At 54.5% G+C, this 19,687-nt stretch overlaps 2 protein-coding genes across 5 annotated transcripts in view; one reads left to right on the top strand and one right to left on the bottom strand.

The window, feature by feature from the left end:
• Nucleotides 1-3,541: 3,541 nt before the first annotated feature.
• GRPEL1 (GrpE like 1, mitochondrial) lies at nucleotides 3,542-12,291 on the top strand. 4 transcript variants are annotated; one of them, XM_049630242.1, is made up of 4 exons: nucleotides 3,542-3,801; nucleotides 6,348-6,510; nucleotides 7,767-7,848; nucleotides 10,632-12,291. In XM_049630242.1, the coding sequence occupies exons 1-4, from the start codon at nucleotides 3,740-3,742 to the stop codon at nucleotides 10,976-10,978; spliced, it is 654 nt and encodes a 217-aa protein (XP_049486199.1). In that variant the 5' UTR covers nucleotides 3,542-3,739; the 3' UTR covers nucleotides 10,979-12,291. The 4 variants fall into 4 exon arrangements, with proteins under 4 accessions (XP_049486199.1, XP_049486200.1, XP_049486201.1 ...); XM_049630243.1 differs by lacking the exon at nucleotides 3,542-3,801 and adding an exon at nucleotides 3,862-4,729; XM_049630244.1 differs by lacking the exon at nucleotides 3,542-3,801 and adding an exon at nucleotides 3,862-4,274.
• A 1,659-nt stretch (nucleotides 12,292-13,950) lies between these two features.
• The window catches only part of TADA2B (transcriptional adaptor 2B), a 16,302-nt gene continuing 10,565 nt past the window's right edge, over nucleotides 13,951-19,687 (bottom strand). Inside the window, exon 2 of the mRNA XM_049630246.1 lies at nucleotides 13,951-16,414. Within this exon, the coding sequence (XP_049486203.1) occupies nucleotides 15,422-16,414 (993 nt within the window). The 3' untranslated portion in view covers nucleotides 13,951-15,421. The remainder of the gene's footprint in view (nucleotides 16,415-19,687) is intronic.

Here is a 19,687-nt window from a genome sequence, read left to right on the forward strand (position 1 = left end):
CAGCCCCGCCAACCTTCGTCGTGTTGCAGTGGTTTCTACAGGACCAACAGCCTAGAGCCTGCTTTGGATTCTGTGTCTCCCTCTCTCTCTCTCTGCCCCCCCCCCCCCCCCCCCCCGTGCTATCTCTCTCTCTCTCTCTCTCTCTCTCTCTCTCTCTCTCAAAAAACAAACATTAAAAAAACATGATCAAAGAAGGCCCAGACAATAAACGTATGGCCGCCTCCCGGGCTTATGCTGTGGCTCAGTGCGCGGGGCTGGGGTCTCCATTCTGGGCCTTGGAACCACAGGTGCCGGCAGGCCGGGCTCTTGGGGGGCTCCTCAGGCTGCTGGTGGAGTTCGGCTCCTTGAACAGCAGATCCGAGGTCCTCATTTCCTTGCTGGCCGGCAGCGGAGGGCCTTCCTCTGCTCCTAGAGGCCACACCCTTGCCTTGTCTCTCACTCGTCCCCTCCATCTCCAAAGCAGCCACCCGACCCGTTCCCAGGCTTTGAAAAGCTCTGTGACGTTGCCTGCTGGGGCAAACTCTCCATTGTAAAGGGCTCACCGAGGCCAAGGCCACCGGATAATCTCCATTAAGGCCGACTGGCTCGGGCCTTCCATTACGCCTGCCAAGCGCCTTCAGAGAAGCATCTAGATTCATCTAGTGTCGGATTGGATAACCGTAGGGTGGGGATCTTGGGCCCATCTTTAGAATTCCGCCTACCACACCGTTACCATATTTTTTTTTTATTGGCTCATTTCAGAGTTGGATAAGAGGATGAAAATCCATGTCCCTGCTCAGGGACAATAATAAAATGAGAATGATAATAATAATAACAAAAACAATGCAGCTTGTGGCAGCCAACACGGATGCAGGTCTGGCTTCGCCTCTGACAGTCATATCGAAGTTGAGAAAACTATGCAAAAGCTCTGCCTTTTCCGCCTCTGTGACCTTGAACGGGTCACCTAACCTGACTGGGCTCCGTGTCCTCCTCACCATATTGTGTGCTGACCCAAAAGAACATCTGCCCAGAGCCTGGCACCCACGGGCGCTCGACTATTATGAGGATCACACCCATGGCCCACACGCTATTGGGCCGTCTGCCAGACCTTCTCCCGAGGACGCCTTCTTAACCGTCATCCCATCTTTGTTGGGGGCGCCACGCCCACGGCATGGCTTGCTTTTCCCGCATCGCTGTCCGGGCCACCCATGACCTTTGCTAAAAGTGTGTTTTGCAGGCTGACCCAAGAGTCTTCCCATACAAGCAGCTTCGTCTCCATGGAGAGGACTTGCACTGAAGATCTGGGGGAACTACCTCAGCAGGATCTCAAGAGCAGTGGCCAACTGACATCTTCCCGGGCGTGACCCAAGCTCCCTTTGGAGCAGTTCCCAATGTGGCCACGAGGTGGCAGCACAGGCAGACTGCTGCTCAGGGAAATTCCAAGGGGCAGGATACAGATGGAGAGGGCATGGCTTCCTGGCGGGCCTTGACCAACTGGTGGCCGGGTCTCCGGTGGGGCATCGCCCCCGCGACAACCTGTGCTTGTCTCTGTCTCGGGACACAGTGGCTATAACTCTCTGCTGGTTGCCCGCATGCCGCGCGCTACAAGCTATTTAGGACACCCCTTTGATTTCTTCTGAGTTTGAAAAAGTTAGGAAATGACTATTTGTATCTCTTTTAAACTTCACAATAAATGATACGATCCCAGTTTTATAGGTGAGCAGATCAAGGATCAAGGCCAAGACCAAGTAAGTGGCTTGCCCAATGTCACAGCCAGGGAGAAATAGCACATGACCATTTTACATTTTATCACAGAAAATCTCAAATACACAAAATAGTCATAACTCGGACGGTGTTCACCACCCAGCTTTAACCATTATCGACATTTTGCCACTGAGTTTCTCCTATCCTCATGATTTCCTTACAAGAGTATTTATAAAGCAAATTCCAAACACTGTGGCAATATACTGTAGATGCTTCTGTTTGCATTTCCAAACAATTGGGACATTTTTACCTAACCATCGGGCCATTACATCTCCCTAACAAAAGTGTCAATAACTCCTTAGTATCATCTGATGCTGTTTATACTCAAACTCCCCCACCTCGTGTCATACAGGTCTTTTTTACTTAAAAAAAAATTTTTTTTTTTTTTTTAATGTTTACTTTTTTTTGAGAGAGAGACAGAGTGCAATCAGGGGAGGGGGCAGAGAGAGGGAGACACAGAATCTGAAGCAGGGTCCAGGCACTGAGCTGTCAGCACAGAGCCTGACACGGGGCTCAAACCCACAAACCAGGCAATCATGACCTGGGCCAAAGTCGGATGCTTAACTGACTTGAGCCACCCAGGCTCAGAACAAACCAACTATAAAAAAGACATGTATAGTTCCTTTGCTCTAGGATGATCCAAATAAGGTCCACACATCCATTTAATTATGCTTTTAAGCTTTTATTCTCAACAGTCCTACTTCCTTTTTCCCCCTCCAGCCCTTTAATTAATTAATAAACTGGGTCCTTTTTCCATAGAACAGCACACATTCTGAATTTGGCTGTTTGCCTCTCCCTGCAGGTGTCACAGGCTCGGGCACAGCGCACACATTCATTCAGCATTACCAATGCTTCTAACGCGGGCAGAGCAAAGAATAGAGGCTTGGTCCTCACAAGTGTGAGGACCCCCTGGGAGACCACAGGGCCAGCCCTCCAACTTACGGGGTGCCTGCAGGCTCCAGCCTCCCCGCAGGTTCCGGCCTCCCCTCTTGGCAGACAGGACTGCGAGCCAGGAGTGCAGGAGCAGGAGCTGAGCCAGGGCTCCTGGGGGCCCCTCGCTGGAGGGACAGCAGCCAAGGGGTGTAAGAAAAGCCGCACCTCCACTTCAGGGCATGTGATAAAGTACCAATGGCCTTTGTCAGGCTAATGACAACGTTTGGATATATGAGCTTTAGCGGAGTCCCCAAGGTATTCCTAGGTGCTGTTCTTATTGTTATAATTTGTGTTTCGTCCCGAAGAAAGCGAAGGTGCAAAGAAAAGCAACATACACGCGTATCTCCGTCCTCCACCGTCCACACGGTAACGCTGTCACATCCGCCTCTCAGGTTCCGGCACCCGCCCCACCAGGTGTCCGGGACTGAGAGTGCCCACCAGCCCGCCCCCGGTCCTGCCCGCCATCCCCACCACGAGTCCGCAAACGGCGGGTTTACGGCGGCCCTCACGTCCCCGCAGGTGCACAGACTGCGCCCCGGCCCTCAGGTGACGTGCGCGTAACGAACGCCTGACACTCCGGAGACCCGCACCGCGCGGCACCCGCCCCCGCCCCCAGGACGAAGGGCAGCGGAAGCGCAATAGGGCTCGCCGGTTGCAAGTCTCTTGGGCTTGAGCAGTGCACTTCCGGAGCCCCGCCCCCCGAAGCCTTTTCCCCATTGGCTCTGCCCTGGACCACGCCCCTCCCGCGAGCGTCTCCTCCCACAGTTCCCTTCACCTTTCACCTCCTCACCTTCTGCGGCTCCGTAAAGCCTAAGACCCCGCCCACCGAGAGGGGAAGCTGAAGCGTGAGAGAGCGCTCAGCAATGACCCACAATTATTGGTTAATATTTTATGTCCATCAGGGGAGAAGCGGTTACGGACTGGCTGCAGGGAAGTAGTTGGGCGGGGAAGCAGGCACAGAATCTACGCGAGTGGCCAGGCCTCCGAGGGGGCGGGCCAGCGGCCTCTACGCCTGCCTGGTGCGTGCGCAGTGACGGCGGCGGCGGCGGCGGCGGCGGCAGTCATGGCGGCTCGGTGCGTGAGGGTGGCGCGGCGTAGCCTCCCGGCTTTGGCACTGTCTCTTAGGTAAGGGGCGCCCTGCTGCGGGTGGCTGAGGAGGGGCGTGGTCCCCAGTGCCGCTCCTACTCGGGCCGGGACCGCGCCGCCGGCCCTGCCCGGCTCTGGCCCGGGAGCTGGGCGCGCTGGGCCCGCGGTTCGCCGACGCGGCGCGCGGACCAGCCGCGCAGGGCCTTCGCCTCGGCCCGGCTTCCGGCGCCGATCCCCAGCACTCGCGGCCCCGGCTCTGGCCCCGCGCCGGAGGCCGGGTCGCTAGCAGTTATCGGGCGTGCGTGCCCGGGCAGCGCCAGGCCGGGCCCACGGGGGCGCTCGGGGAGTTTGGTGGCGGTTCCCGGGCTTTTTCCACTCGGCCCCGAATTCCTTCTCCACCTCCGCCTTTTCCGGAGTCTCAGGTCCGGAGTGCCTCGAAGCCCGCTCCGTCGTCGAGCGAGGAATGTATTCAGACAAGTGCAGTGACTCCGCAGGGAAGGCCTCAAGAGTCGGTGCGCTCGCCTAGTTCATTATTGTTATTTTTCCTTTTATGTGTATTTACTTGGAGAGAGAGCGCGAGCGGGGGAGGTGCAGAGAGAATCACGAGCTGGATCCTTGCAGATCCGGAGGCGGGGCTCGATCCTACCAACCGTGAGATCATGACCTGAGCGGAAATCAGGAGTGGGGAGATGAAATGACTGAGCCACCCCGCGGGCCCTGTTTTCTCTTCTTCTCATCCTGCAGCTGCTGTTTCTTCAAAGTCCTACCTCCTAAGTTAGTTTGGGAAGTAGTTAGCATCTTTGCCGTAGGAACTGCTCAGAACCAAGTCATTTGCCAGAGGAGCTGCTCTGGGCCAAGTGGAGACTGGGCAGAGCAGGACCTGCACTTTTCCTCGGAGGAGCTTTTGCACGTGGATGGGAAGCCCCGCGAGTGGGGCGAAGATTACCTACAAGGAAAGGGGATGAAGGTGTGATTGCCAGCCTGATAAATTATGTAAAACAAAACAGGGGAACAGAGAGCGGGGACCCACCTGGATTGCCTGAGTAAAACGGCATTTCTTTTTTTCTTTTTCTTTTCTTTTTTTTTTTTTTTTTTTTTTTTTGCTCAAGTAGTTTGTGGTTTTGTATCTAAATTCATGGCCAGGAAAGCAATCAGAAGGTAGAATTAATTGCTGTCCTTGAACTACTTTTGTGGAAAGAGGCTCACAGGGTGGGGGTGAGAGCTGGGTAGCCGTCATGGCTGTAAGAGCAACTAAGCTCCATGAGGCTCAGTCTCGCTCTCTGGAGAACCGGATGGGCACGGGCTCTTCCCTGTCGTTCCCCTGCCACGCTGCTCCCCGACCCCGTGTGGGCTGAGCCACAGGAATCGGGACTGCGGAGCAGAGCGGGACTGCAGAATGACCGCGACTTTCCCACCCAGGAATCAGCGCAACGGAAAAATTAGACCGGCCTCACAACAGCACACTGAGTGTTTAGGTTCTGAGCGGTTTTAAATCACAAAAATAAAACACGAAAGAAAGGTTAGTGCGGTCCTCCCCCTAGTAACTGTGGGTCCTTCCATTCTTCTCAGGGCCTGAGACACACGTATATACACAGAATTTCCGGTTCGTCCTTAGAAAGGGCGTCACGTTTTGCCGGTTTCTCTATGTTGCATCTGTTACCGCACAGTACAGCTGTAGCGTGCCCCAGAGAAGAGAGCCGGACGTTGTTTTTGGTGGCTGCGGAGTAGTCCATGTTGTGGAAGCACCAGTTGATCCAACGATGTCCCCTCTGACGAGCGCTCTGTTCCCAGCCTGTTGCTGTGCTGCCGGAAACATCCTTGTACGTGTGTTCCGCGTACTGACAACTCTCCGGTTCACTGAGGCAGTTAATCTGGGAAGAAAACTGACTAGAGTTCATTTTCAGATTGAACTGCGGCACAATTAAGAGCAGCTCTTAAGAGAAATCTGTGTTGCAAAATTTGGGGAGAAATCTGAGTTTTAAGACCATTCTGTCATTCGTTAAAAACTTCGTGACCTTGGGTTTATGACTTAACCTTTTTCCTGTGGGGGTCAGATTGGATAAGATCTAAAGTCACTTCCAGTATTCGTTTCAGAGCTCTTTGTTTCCCCCTGTATATCCCTCTGCTCTCCTACCTCCAGTCCAGACTCCTTATGTGTAACTCTTACCTGTCCTTTAGAGCCCCTCTGCACAAAGCCTTTCACGGTCTTCCATTTCCCCAAAGATAGAAACATTCTACTCTGAGCCTTCCGGAGCACATGGTTCTTCTTTTATCATGTTTAAACCCAAAATTATAGTACCTTGTCTGTAGATACCTTTTTAAAATGTTTCTATGAGAGAGAGGGTGTGTGTGCACATGTGCAAGCAAGCGAGGGCAGAGTGGAGAGGGAGAATCCCAAGCAGGCTTTGCACTCTGAGCGCAGAGCCCGATGCAGAGCTCGATTTCACGAACAGTGAGATCACGACCTGAGCCGAAATCGAGAGTTGGGCACTTAACCAACCAAACCATCCAGTTGCCCCTCACACATCTGACTTTTAAGCAGAAAACCCACAGTCTTAATTCATAGCGTTGTGGACTTATCTTAGATCCTCTCCTCGGCTGTTGTGCACGGCTATGAAACAGAAGAACAGTGGCCAGAACCTGGAAGAGGACGTGGGTCAAAATGAACAGAAGACAGATACTCCCTCTACAGAGAAGATACTCCTGGACGAGAAGGCCAAGCTAGAAGAGCAGCTGAAGGAGACCGTGGTAAGGTGGCGCAGGCTCTCGTGGGGAGTGTGGTCTGTCGGACTGCAGGCGAGGTTCTTTGGATAAGTTTGGTCATTCTCCCGTTGGGACCTATAGCAGCTTCTTGCTGAAGAAGGGACTAGAACCCAAATCCTGTGTGGCTCTGGTTCTGGCATGAGAATCATCTTCACGCGCCGCATAGATTATACCGAATTAAGACTTGAGATGGTCTTTACAGGTGAGGAACACTCACTTGGCACTTGAGCTGGGTCTCAGGGGAAGACCAGGGTTGGGGCCAGAGGTGTGGTGGTTGTGCTCTTCCAGGGAGGGAGGGAGTTTCGTGAACTAGTTAGAAGGACTGATTGTTACTTCACATGAAGAGGCATAGGTGGCACAAATCTGGGCCTTTAAGGGTTTGCAAATGATAATATCAAACACTGTATACTGGCTCTGTTCTTACCACCTTGTGTATATTAATCCTCACAACACCCTGTGAGCCAACCGTTAGATCCCTGGTTACAGATGGGGAAACTGAGGCCAAGAAAGGTTAGGTGAAGTTCCCCAGGTCGCTTAGCTACAGAGTGGCAGAGCCAAGGTTGGAGCCTCCAGAGCCGGCTTCTTAACCACGGCACCAGAACCGCCTGCAGACGGAAGACAGGTGAGGGTAGAGGCCCCGGAGTAACTGAGCCCACGTTAAAGCAGGAGCGCTCAGTAGATGAGCGCGATGACGGGGAAATTGGAGAAGCGAACAGGGCGCCAGTGTTCAGCGATCGCTACCCAGCAAATGTTGGGATGGAGCCACGTCTGGGCAACGTTCAAAGTATCGAAGGTTCGCAGACGGGGTTTTATCTCCTCGGTGGGCTGTGGTTCTCATCAACCCCTCCAGGTGTGGAAACTGGGTGCGTCAGCCCCCACCAGCCTTCTAGGATCCCCTGAGCTTGGAAGTTGTGCCGAGGAAGTGAGTGGTCCTTCCTTGATGGGTGATGAAACCGTCCGAGCCACGAGAAAGTCGATGTTTTTCCTCGCCCTCTCCCAGCTGTGCACACGGGGGCAGTATAAATGCGAGGCACCTTGACATTTTCCTCTCCACGCAGTGAAAATAAGGACACAGGTGTAACTTACTTCTGCGTATTAAGCTGCACTGCCTGTGGTCTAAAATCCCAAACATGATAAATGTTATCTGTGTTTTGACTTGGAATTTGCTCGTGTCACATTTGCTCTCGTGAATTTGTTCCATGATTCATTCATGTAAATTCCCTGTTTTTTTCTTTTTTTAGGAAAAATATAAGCGAGCTTTGGCAGATACTGAGAATTTGCGACAGAGGAGCCAAAAATTGGTGGAAGAGGCAAAATTATATGGTAACTTTAAACACCATGTGATATCCATCCTAGAGAACTGTGAGGTGGGGAAGGTGGGCGGAGTGCGTCTGTGGGTATCAGACAGCAGAATCCGCCAGGGTGAGGCAGTGGAGAGGCTGCTGGGTGCATTCTCTCTAGTCGAAATGGGTCAGCAGTAAAGTTGTAAGGAGCAAAAGTCACGGTTGTAACTCGCGCTAGAATTCTAGGTGTGATCCCTCCAGTAAGGAGTGTGCTCACTGCCCTACTGCGTGCAGACCTCGGTTAGCCTGAGGTGGTCTGAGCCTGCGGATAATTCCAGCAGGTCGGCCTGCCTGATGATCTTTCTTTAGCTACTTCGGCAGTAACCCATTAGAAAGATCTAAGCTGTCTGCATCGTCAGCATTTACGTACTCGTGTTACTGTCCTTCCCATTTTACACTCGAGGTCATTGAGGCTTAAGTGACTCTCCACGCGTCACGGAGCCAGTAAATGGTGGTGGTGTCCGTTGAACAGAAGGCTACAATTTGAGTACTCGCTCAACTCTTTTTACGGAACCGGCAGGCAGGCAGGCATCATTCTCCCACATTCTAGAACCACCTCGGGCTCACAGTGAGACATTAAATACTTTGCCCAGGGACACACTGTAGGTACACAGTCAAGTGGACACCAACATCCAGATCTCGTGCTGCCACACTGAACAGATAGCAGATCTCTTCTCAAAGTATTTTTTATTCCTTTTGGTGGTAATGCCGTTCGTTGACTTCTTACCTGCCTGGCCTTCAAATGCCTGGGTCCTTCAGGGATTGGGGCTAGGCCTCCCCTCCTGTCGTCGTGCTCCCCAGGAGACTCGCCCTCCAGTGGGTCTGAAAGGCATCACGCACAGGTTCTTTGTGGCTCACACATTTCTTCTGAGTTCTACTCCTGTGTGTGCTCCCCGTCTTTACCTGGATGTCTCACAGGTATTTTAATTTTCCCTCTATCTGTGCTTTTCTTTCTCATTTTAGTAGGTGATTCTGTTATCCATCCTAGTGCTTATTATTTAGATCAGTAATCTGAAGTCACCCTTTCCTGTCCCTTGTCCCCACGCGCATCCCGTCCCATGAGTGGTGAACGGCTGGTCTCTCATCCGTCCGCTTCCCTCTGCCGCCTGCGCCCTGGTCCGGGCCAAAGGGATTTTAAAACACAGGCATACCTCGCTTTACTACGCCTCGCAGATAATGCAGTTTTTTACAGATTGAAGGTTTGTGGCAGCCCTATGTTGAGCAAGTCATTTTTCCAACAGCATCTGCCCACTTCACGTCTCTGTGCCACATTTGGTAATTCTCACAACGTTTCCACCTTTTTATTGTTACGTTTGTTATGGCCTATGGTTACAACCCGCCAAAAGCTCAAATGATGGTTAGCGGTTTTGGGGAAAAAATATTATTTAAGGTATGCTGTTTTTCTATATATAATGCTATTTTACACTTATAGATTACAGCATAAACATAATTTGATTTGCTCTGAGAAACCACAACATTCATTTGATTCTCTTTTTTGAGATGTTTGCCTTATTGGGGTGGTCTGCAGCTGAGACCGAAGTGGGCCTGTGCAGCTGGGACACATGTCCACCCATTCTGCTAACCCATCTGGAACCTTCCTCTACTCTGGGCCCGCCTCTTCCCTGTAGAGTGGCCGCTCTTCAGTCCTCGGATGTTTGGATAACTTCAGGCCTTGGCTCACAGACCTCTCCCCTGACTCTCCAGTCTAAATGTAGCCCCTTAGTGGGATCTTTCCTCAGGGCCCTGGAACGCTCCTCCGTGGGGGTGTGGCCCGTAATTGTACTTGTCACCTGTGGGATTACCTGGTGCCGGTCTCTCAGACCGTCCAGTCCGTGAGGGCAGGCAGTTCCCCAAGAAGGGCACAAGCTTAATCCACGATAGACGCACGTGTTTTTATTAGGTAGGAATTTTTAAATTCCATTTTACTTATTTATTAAGAGTTTGAGAGCGAATGCGTACACGAGGGGGTGGGAGGGGCAGAGAGCAAGGGGGAGAGAGGATTCTAAGCAGGCTCTTGACTGTCAGCACAGCCCCGATGCGGCGCTCAATCTCACAAACCGTGAGACCAAACCCTGAGCTGAAATCAAGAGTCAGGACACCTAACCGACAGAGCCACCCGGGCGCCCCTAAATTCCACTTCAAAGCAGGAGGGAAAGTGACAGGAAGTCATACACAGGTGTTGCCTCCTGCAGAGCCAGGCACGGGATGCCGCGTCGTGCCCGTCAGAGCCGTGGGGGGTGGGAGGTCCCCATTCGAGTGCTCCGCTCACCCCCAGCTTCGCTCAGCATCTGACACGTCCTGAAACCGCACAGCCCCCGCCGGGATACACCGCCTCGGATTTTGCGTGCCTTTTCTCCTGTGTTGTTTTTTCTGTTAGGTGACGTGGGGTTAAGGCCCGGGTGCGTCTGGGGGACTTTGACCCAGCGCAGCCGCCCCCGCCCCACTCGGCCTGCGGTTTGCGGGCAGTAGCGGTGACGTCCGCGGGGTGATGTGTGCAAGCGTGGGGTTTCTCAGCCCGGGCAGCACTGCGGGGGGGGAGGGGGGGGTGGTTTCTGCATGTCGTTAGCTGTTTGCCTTCGTGCCCGGTTAGCTCTGGTCCGAACCCAGAAAAGGTTTTTGATTTTTGTGGGGTGGGGTTTTTTTTCCCCCTAAACATACCACGAACATTCGAGGACAGGTGAACGGTTTGCAAGGCTACCGTTCAATAGCTTGTGCAGCAGTGGGCGGGGAATGCAGATGACGAGGTCTTTCCACCTCATCTAGGTATCCAGGGCTTCTGTAAGGACCTGCTGGAGGTCGCAGACATCTTGGAGAAGGCGACGCAGAGTGTCCCGAAGGAGGAGGTTAAAGACGACAACCCGCACCTGAAGAACCTGTACGAGGGGCTTGTGATGACGGAGCTCCAGATCCAGAAGGTGTTCACGAAGCACGGCCTGCTCCGGCTGGACCCCGTGGGGGCCAAGTTTGACCCCTATGAGCACGAGGCCTTGTTCCACACGCCGGTGGAGGGGAAGGAGCCGGGCACGGTGGCGCTGGTCAGCAAAGTGGGTTACAAGCTACACGGGCGCACCCTGCGGCCCGCCCTGGTGGGGGTGGTGAAGGCGGCGTAGCGGCCGCCGCAGGGCTGCCCTGGGTCCTGTGAGATCGTTTGCCGTACGTAACTCCTGAAAGGTTGGCTCATCTCTTCTCTACTTTTGACCCTTTCCCAAATCTTGTTGGAAAACTGTAGTAACCGGCGGCTAAACAGAGAATTCAGCCGGTTGCACGGATGTGCGAATGACCTCTATTCTAATTCGGGAGTCTGTTCGTTGATTTTTAATACACCTTTAATAGCCCCACATGCTTACGGAACAGGCCAGCGGCCGCTACGGGAGCCTAGTGTCACGGATGACACGAGCTCGATCTGCTCACGGCCTGGCGATGTCCACGTGTCGTAAGCCAAGTACGTGTCTTCAGGAACCACGCTGGCCACCCGGCTGCCCTGTGGCGCACGCTGCCCCCTGTGCTCAGCCCGCTGCCTCCATCCAGTGAAGGGAAGGCGAGGGTTTACGCACGCTCCTGCTCGGAACGGTTCCACGATGCCCTTGCTGGAGTACGTGGGTTCGTTTATAGTCGGTTACCGTCTAGCTGCCGTGAGCGGCCTCCGGCTTTTCTCCGGAGACGGGAAGTGAGCACGAGCACCTGAACAGCCCTCACCGCCTTATTTTGCCGGTAACTGAATTTGACAAAATCGGTCACTTTTGCCCTGTTTCTTTCATCTATTTGTAGAAATGTCCAGATCTATATTAGCTGGTTACTGATGGCCTGGAGGTTATTTTCCCTAGTAAGGTGGACTTTCTCAGAATCTGACAGCTGCATGCTTGGTATATTTGAAATGTTAATGTTTAATTTTTAAATTTTATTTAAGAGGATTAAAGCCCTAATATGTTTTATTTTCCTACTTTCTGATAACTGTTTTGTGTACTTTGGCGGAGGGGATCCACCTACTAAGTGTGACTTAGTCTTCCCGTTCTCTGCTCAAATCCCAAGGCCGTGTACTTGGCCCACGTCCGCACACAGGTCGGCTTCCCTCTGGTGCAGCCACAGGCTGGCATGTAACTGGGCCTCTGCTGGGGGCAGATGTCTCCACCCACAGACCTGGGAAGGGGACCGGGAAGGGGACCGCAGACACACAGGAGCTGCAGCAGAACACCTCCCCTCCATTCCTCATTCGCCTGGAGAGAAAAGTGGAGCGAGTGACGTTACAAACCAGAGAGAATCCAACCTTCCACTGCCTTCGCTTCCAGGAGCTATTTGTAGGAGTCAGGTCAACACTTAAATTCATTTACTGCATATACAGGTGGGGCAATTTATTTTGCTTGTAATTTTGAAAGATGTAGGTAATATTCCCATAATTAAAATTTTAATTTATACCACTTCAAAACATTCTCTTTTCCTTTAAGCACTCTTAAATTACTTGGTCAAAAACTTGCCCCAGAACTGCGGTCAGTGTAGTGCGCTGAGAAAACCCAGCTGGGGTCACAGCTCTGCCCTTTAGTCTGTGTAGCTGGGAACATCTCGGGTCACCTTCCTGGAACTCCTCTGTAAAACCAAAGCGGCATAAGTGACTCTCAGACGAATTTCTGCAAACGGGTGCAGCCCCCTCCCTTGTCGACTGGAGCTGCCGCTGCTGAGAGCTGAGGGCGAGAGGTGGACGGCTAGACTGCGCATCACCACAGTGTCGCCGCCAGTGGGGACACACTTAATTACATGCCTGTTTACACTGGAAATCAGATCGGTAACTGCGTTCTCCTGGGGTTTGCGGAACTGCAGGCCGGATGCGTTCAGTGCAGACCATCGAGCCGGCGCGGTCTGCTCACGAGGAGCCTTCGCGGCCTGGCTCCGGGCTGGACGCGCCTCGTGGGTGAACCGCCACCTTCAGGGAAAGAGGGCCGCCTAACAAAGCAGAGTTAACACTTTGGAGGGAACACTGGTCTGACACAAGTGCTGAGCTAAAGCCTGTCCCACGCCGTCCCCATCCTGACTCCGTAAACTGTCTCCCACCTGCAGCTTGAGGAGCACTGACGCTTGGAGCAGGGACACCACTTTGTTCCCAACTTGTGAATATGTAAAAGGTGATAAAAATTGTGGAGTTCCGGGTTTGACACATTCCTGGGATGTCAGCCATCCGGAAAACATTCTTTTGAATAACTGGATTATTATCTAACTTTCTTGGCTCAAAGTCTGTTTAAATTTTGAAAACCAATTCCATGGGATTACGGGGGCTGATTTTTCAGGAGCATTACGTATGGAAACTCAAGGACTCTGAGCCAGCAGGAGCAGTAAGGACTAGCGTGACCGTAATAGCTGGAGGTGACGGGGTAAGAGGCAACCCGTGATAAGGTCACTTTTTCTCATAACACGTTGTCGTGTTAGTGCTTTAGCGTAAGTTAGGCATTCACTGTGTTTTAAAAGTCAAGCCTAAATAAATTCTTCTTACTCTCCAAAAGATACATACACTAAAAACTTGCTTGAGCACAACATTTGTCATTTGATAGCCCTTGGCCTAGGCCACACATTGACAGGGATCTTTTGCTTCTTAAGCTTAAGTCTGGCAACCTCACCAAACCAGGAACCGGGTGTAGAACATCCGATGAATGCCAACAGCAGAGTAGCTAACAGCTTGCATCCCAGGCACTTGGAAGACTCAAAAAAAACCTGCTCGAAGGGCCCCAGCCCTACAGTTTCCAAATCTCCAGGGCTGGGCGGGACCCAAGGCTCCGCAATTCCAGCAGCTTCCCAGGACAGATGCTGCTGGGCCAGGAGCTTCAGGTGAGAATCACTGGCTAAGACTCCCGTCAACACGAAGCACCGTCTCCATCACTGCTCCGTGGTAGACGGCACTGCCCTCTGCCAACCATAGTTACCCTGCAGGGGGGGGGGGGGGGGGGGGGGGGGGGGGAGGGGACGATGCAGAGGTGGCCTCGTGAGTAGTACTACTGCTCACTGGTTTTCTCCCTTCTGTCCACAGAGAAGTCCTGGGCTTAGCTAACAGCGCTTTCTGCCAGCATGCAATGTACTTTACAACTAAAGCCACATACAGTATATTTGAAATGCTTTATTTAATGCTGAAAAATTTACCCTGGGGGACAGGAGGGTGTAAAAAGAAAGGAAAAGGCACCGTAATTAAGTCCTTGGAAATGATGAGGGTCTTTTTTTCTCTTGTCTTTCAAATAACTTCACTTTAATGTTAACTTCAAGCCCAAACATTCTGGAAGGTCGAGTCTCTTGGTAGCTATGGGGGCAGGAGAGGCAGGATGAGCTCCAGGAAGAATGGGGTGCTGGGGTCTGCGGTCACTCTGACTCTAAAGCAGGGTCTTAAGACATGAGAACCAACCCTGAGCAGCAGGAAGACAAATGACTCAAGTTCCAGAAGGAAGGTACCGTGTACATCCATGAATGAGGGCCCTGGGCAAAAGCCGAGGCGAGCGGTCCAAGACGGGGACCCAGAGGAGCAAGGCAGGGCCTCGCCCTCCAGACTCCCTCCTCCGCCAGACCCTGCTGTGTGAGCAGCCCAGTCCAGCCGGCCGGTCTGCAGAACGCCGGCCACCACCCAAAGATGCTTAAGCCAAGCTAGCACAGTCAAGGTCAGTTTCAGCGGAAAAAGGTAACTGCGACCGCGATGAGAATCCCGGAGAAAGTGTACTCCAGAACTCAGAGGCGTAAACCTTCTAAAACGAGTTCTTCCGAGTAAGACGCGTCGCAAGCATTAGAGCAGCAAGCGGCAGCCCCGAGCTGGCTCAATCCCGGCACCCACGCTAACCCTCCCGCACCCAAGCTCCCCCCCCGGCCCCTTCTGCACACGAGGGAGCCTGCCCAGGGCTCCTGTGCCTGCCCAAAGTGAGCGGAAACGGGCAAGGGGCGGTTTCCCGACTTGGGAACTACAAGCTGGAACCCCACACTGCCGACAGTCAAGGAGAAGCTCATCTGGACCCTGTTCAACCCCAGAGTCTTCCTCTAAAGCTTATGCGGAAACTTCCCGTGCTTCTCCGGCCTCACTTCCCACCTGCCCCACCCTGGCCCCCACCTAAAGTGCCGTGTGCTGGGGCTGTGCTGGGGTGTCCGCGTGGGTGGCCATACCCCCCCCCCCAACCTCCAAGGGAGCCCCCAGCACCAGCCACAGGTCATGTCACAGGGTAAAGCTGGCAGCTGGCGGGCGGGCGGAAAGTCGCTCCTCTTACCCACAGCACGAGTTGCGTACCAAAGGGAAGACGCAAAAGGAAGTTACCCAATCTCATAACCCCAGACTGAACATAGAGGCCAATCGTCACCTTAAGGTATCACCTTAGGACTACGTTAAAATAGACCTGTATCGGCGTCCCCCGTGACCCGACGTAAAATCGTTACTATTGCTTCTTTCAGAGGGCCACGAAAAGAATTTATAGCCTAAAAGAAAGGAACTCAATTTGCTTAAAAAAGAGCAACAACGGGTGGGGGGAAAAGCGCTTCCTTCCCCCACCCTCACCCCCGGCCCTCCTGGCTCCCGGAGCCGCGCCCCGACTCTCCACGCTGCTTCAGGAGGCGTCCCTGGAGATCCAGCCACTCTCCGTGAGGAAATTTAAAATCCGTTTCTTCAGCACTTTGTCCAAATAGCTGGGCAGGCGACTTTTGGAGGGAATCCCCTGTCGCTTCTGCAGGTGGTCTTTGATGATGATGGTCTTCACGGTCACGTAGCGCGCGGGGCTCAGGTTCAGGGAGCTGCAGAGCACCTTCTCGCGGTCGGACAGGAGCTCGAAGCCGGGCAGGTTCTCGATGGCCGCAAACTCGCCGTCCTTGCCGTCCTCCCTGCCCCGCCGGGCGCCCGCCGCGCTCTTGTTCTCCTTCCGCTTCTCACGCTTGTGCCGCGCCGCCTCGTACTCGGCCGACTCTTCCATCTTCGTGATGCCGTTGCGCCGGTAGCGCTGCAGCTCGCGGATCTTGGCCCGCAGCATCTTCTCCTTGTGCATGTTCTCGAACAGGTCGTCGAACTCCTTGCACGACATGAACTGGTAGAGCGGCCGCAGCTTCAGCCGCAGCTCCTTCTCCTCCTTGGTGATCTTGCGCTTGGCCGGCCGCTCCTTGTCCTTCTTGTCCTTGCCCAGGAAGGCGGGCACCAGGTTGTAGTCGCGGGCGATGTTCTTGCGCCGCTGCCTCTCCCTGAGCTTGCGCACGTACATGTCCACGTGCGCGCGCTTCAGCTCGATCTCCACGTCCTCGTCGTCGTAGTTGACCGAGAGCCCGCTGATGAGCGTCTCGGCGTCCTGGTCGTACTCGATCTCGTAGTCGTCGCGCAGCGGCATGTAGCCCAGCTGCTGCTGCTCGGCCACCGAGATGTCTAGGGGAGGCAAGGGGGTGGTGAGGCTGGGAGAGAGGGGCCCTCCGCTGGGGCACGTGTGGTCGGTCACCCGGTTGGGGATGGTGTCGGGGATGCAGGCTTTCCCCAGGTTTCCGTGGATGTACATGCTTACGTAATGCTCCATCACCTCCTGGGGGGTGCGGGAAGCTCCAACGTGAGCGGCCATATCTTCCTACAACGACAGAGGTCACAAGTTATTCCCAAAGTCGGAGTGTCGGGCTCGGGGCTTGCACGGTTCGCTGAGCATTTTCACAAAGGTGTGCCTGGACCGCTTCCTGTCCACGCCTCCCCCACCCCCAAAGGGCATTCGATGGCCCCTTCTTGGAAGCTGGGCCCATGGCAGGGACGTGGGCACTAGAAGGAGCCGTCAGGGACCATACGGGCAGGGATGACCCGGGGCAGGCACAGCTTGCCGGGGCTCACTGCTGGAGTCGGCTGCACGCTGACACCGGAACCCCCATCTCAGGTCCAGACTTTGCTCTCCTGGGTCCTTGCAAAGGACCAGCAGAGCCCACTGCAAACCCTGCACTCTCGGGGGCAGCAGACTGTCCCCCCTCTGTGAGCGGAACAGGACACGGGTGGGCAGTGGCCACAGAGCTCCTGAGGTGCCCTGCCTCTTCCCAGTGCGACCAGAGCTGCCCGCCCAGGGCTCCCGGCCACAGGAGGGACCCTGTTCCACGGCACTGCCCGCCTCCAGGGCCCCCGGGGGGTAGGGAGGTGGCAGCCTGTCCCTTTCCTAGGTGGCGGTGCAGAGGACCAGGTAAATGCCTTTCAAAGGGCTGGGGACCATCACTGATGACGGCGTCCACAGTTGGGTAGTTAAAATCCGCCCGGTGCTGCGAGCACTCACTCCCACAGAAGGTGACCCGTGAACACAGGGTTATTAACGAGAGGAAATTATACAGCTCCCCCAATCTTTTCCTTCTGCCAAGAGGCCTCTTCCTTAGTCAACCGCTAAAGCCACTTCACAAAGTAGCTGCCCGAAATGCGCACTCATTCACCGGCAGCCACTCGGCCCCCGCCTCCAGCCCCCAATCACCCTGCACTCTGCTCTCTCGGCTCTGGCGGCCGCCAGGGCCCCACACCGGCTGCTCTGCGCCCCAGTGACACTCACCCCTGCAAGACTGGGGTGGTCTCTGCACCCCCAAAGGCCAAACTGGAATCCAAGAAAGCAGCCCACCCACTGGGGCTGACTGGTGACAAATGGGGCGCTGTGGGAGGGCCACGCTCCCACCCCACATCCGGCCCGCACCTCAGGCACACGGGGCACTCTTCCCACTGGGTACCAAGTGCCCAGTGCAGGGCTCCACGGCCCGGGGACAGGGGCGATGCTGGGGCCTAATGGCAGAGGCCTCTTGCCAAGAAAGGGAAAATTAAAGCAAAACCAGATTCTGGTCTTAAGGAGATGGACTGTGGACATGATTAACTTCTCTAAAACATTATCATTTGCATCAAATCTGTTCATTATATTTCCCAGGAAGCATCTGGCTCCCCCCCCCCCAAAAAAAACCCCAAAAAACAAACCAAGTCACAATCATCCCCAGCATCTGCTGCCCCCGTGTGACCCATGCTGGTCACTTCCCATCTCTGGGCCTCGGGTTCTTACCAGTAAGGGAGATAGGGGTCAGCCCCTCGCCCCCACAAGTGCTGCGGGCACCGTGGACAGAGCAGGGGCAGAGGCTTCCGGTGCAGGAGCCGGCTCTGCAAGAGTGAGGGGGTGGCCAGCACAGGCCGGTGGGTGTCCTTCTACCCTGGCGAGCCGCGCCGGAAGAACACCGTCCCCGACACCATCCCTTTCGGGAAGATCCGGAGGGCGGAAATGCCCACGTGTGCCCAGCCTGAGCCCCCAGTGGCCTGGCCGGGCAGCCCGAGGCATGGCCAAGACTCGCCCGTCGGCTCCTCCACCCCTCACCTCAGTGGCCGCGGCCCCTACCAATTCAGAGTCGAGCGTCCGCGGAGCCTCCTGGGGGAGGGACTGGGGTGCCCCTTCACCGGAGGCTCGGAGGGGCCGGGCTGCAAATCCGGGCTCGTGCGGTTACGAAGTCGGGGCCCAGGCCTCGGCTCCCTCCCTGGCCGGGAGAGGAGACCTGTAGAGACAGCGGCTGCGAGCGTGCAGAAGCCGAGCCGCCCTCCCAGAGAACGTCTGCTCACCCCGAACCTCGGCAATCTGCCTTTCAAAAACCACTGGATGCTCAGAGCACCACATCCAGGATGAAATTTAAATCCGGAAAAACAGAAGGGTTCTGAGGAGTCACATCGAATCGTATCTGACCAAACCAAGGTATTTTTATTTATTTGTTTAGAGGTTCTTCCGATCACCTTTGACACTGTGGGAACGAGAGCAGAGAACAGAAACCGCAGGGAAGCCTCGGAGCACTGGGTCGGAGCAGGGACACACGGGACCGCCCTCGCCCAGCAACGGTCCCCTCACACACGCAAGGCAAGTGCAAACGCATCACGGGAGCGTGTGTACACGCTGCTACTTTTGTGCAAAAGAGCTGGAAGACAAAATGCTATTTGCTGGGGCTACATCAGGACACGACAGGACACTCGGCCACCCGGGGCAGCAGGGCTGAGCTGGGAAGGAGCCACTCCACATACACCTGTTTACAGCTGAACTGTTTTCAGCTGTATGAACACATTGTCCAATTTTAAATTGTGAGGAGCAATCCCCCGATGGGAGGAAGTGTCAGAAGAGGGACTCTGTCCCACTCTGCGCATGGCTGTGGGCCCAGGACCTGGCACCACAGCACAGCAGCCAAACCCGAAGTACAGCTGAACAAAATACCAGCCAGCACTCCCCGAACGTGTCACAGTCACAAGAGACAGAGGAAGAACCATCCGGACTGGAGGAGACGCGTCAGCGAGACATCACTGGGGGCTCCCGGGTGGGCCCCTGGCCGGTCCACGGTGAGAGAACGGTTCTGCCATCGATGCAAACGTCCTGCTTTCTGGAACTACACCGTACTCATGCAAGATGCTAACATTTTGGGAGGTTTATGGGACGGATGTATATGGGAACTTTGTGTACTATTTTTTCACTTCTCTGAATGAATCTAAAATAAAAGTTATTAATTTAAAACATAAAGTTAAGGGGCACCTGGGTGGCTTGGTTAACGAAGCATCTAACTCTTGAGTTCGGCTCGGGTCATGATCTCACGGTTCACGGGACCGAGCTCCGAGTCGGGCTCTGTGCTGACAGTGCAGGGTCTCCTTGGGATCCTCTCTCCCTCTCTGCCCCTCCCCCGCTGCACATGCGCTCTCTCTCAAAATAAATAACATTTTTTTTTAAAGTAAAGTTAAATTCTGCCTCCTAATTTCCTGTTAAAGAATGCTAAGATTTACATCCAAATGTTAAAAAAGAAAACAGTACTTAAGAGAGGACTCTACCGTTACGTGAACAGCGCCCCCCCCCCCCCCCCCCCCCCCCCCCCCCCCCCCCCCC

This window comes from Panthera uncia, chromosome B1 (genome assembly GCF_023721935.1).
Source record: "Panthera uncia isolate 11264 chromosome B1, Puncia_PCG_1.0, whole genome shotgun sequence".
Classification (NCBI taxonomy): Eukaryota; Metazoa; Chordata; class Mammalia; order Carnivora; family Felidae; genus Panthera; species Panthera uncia.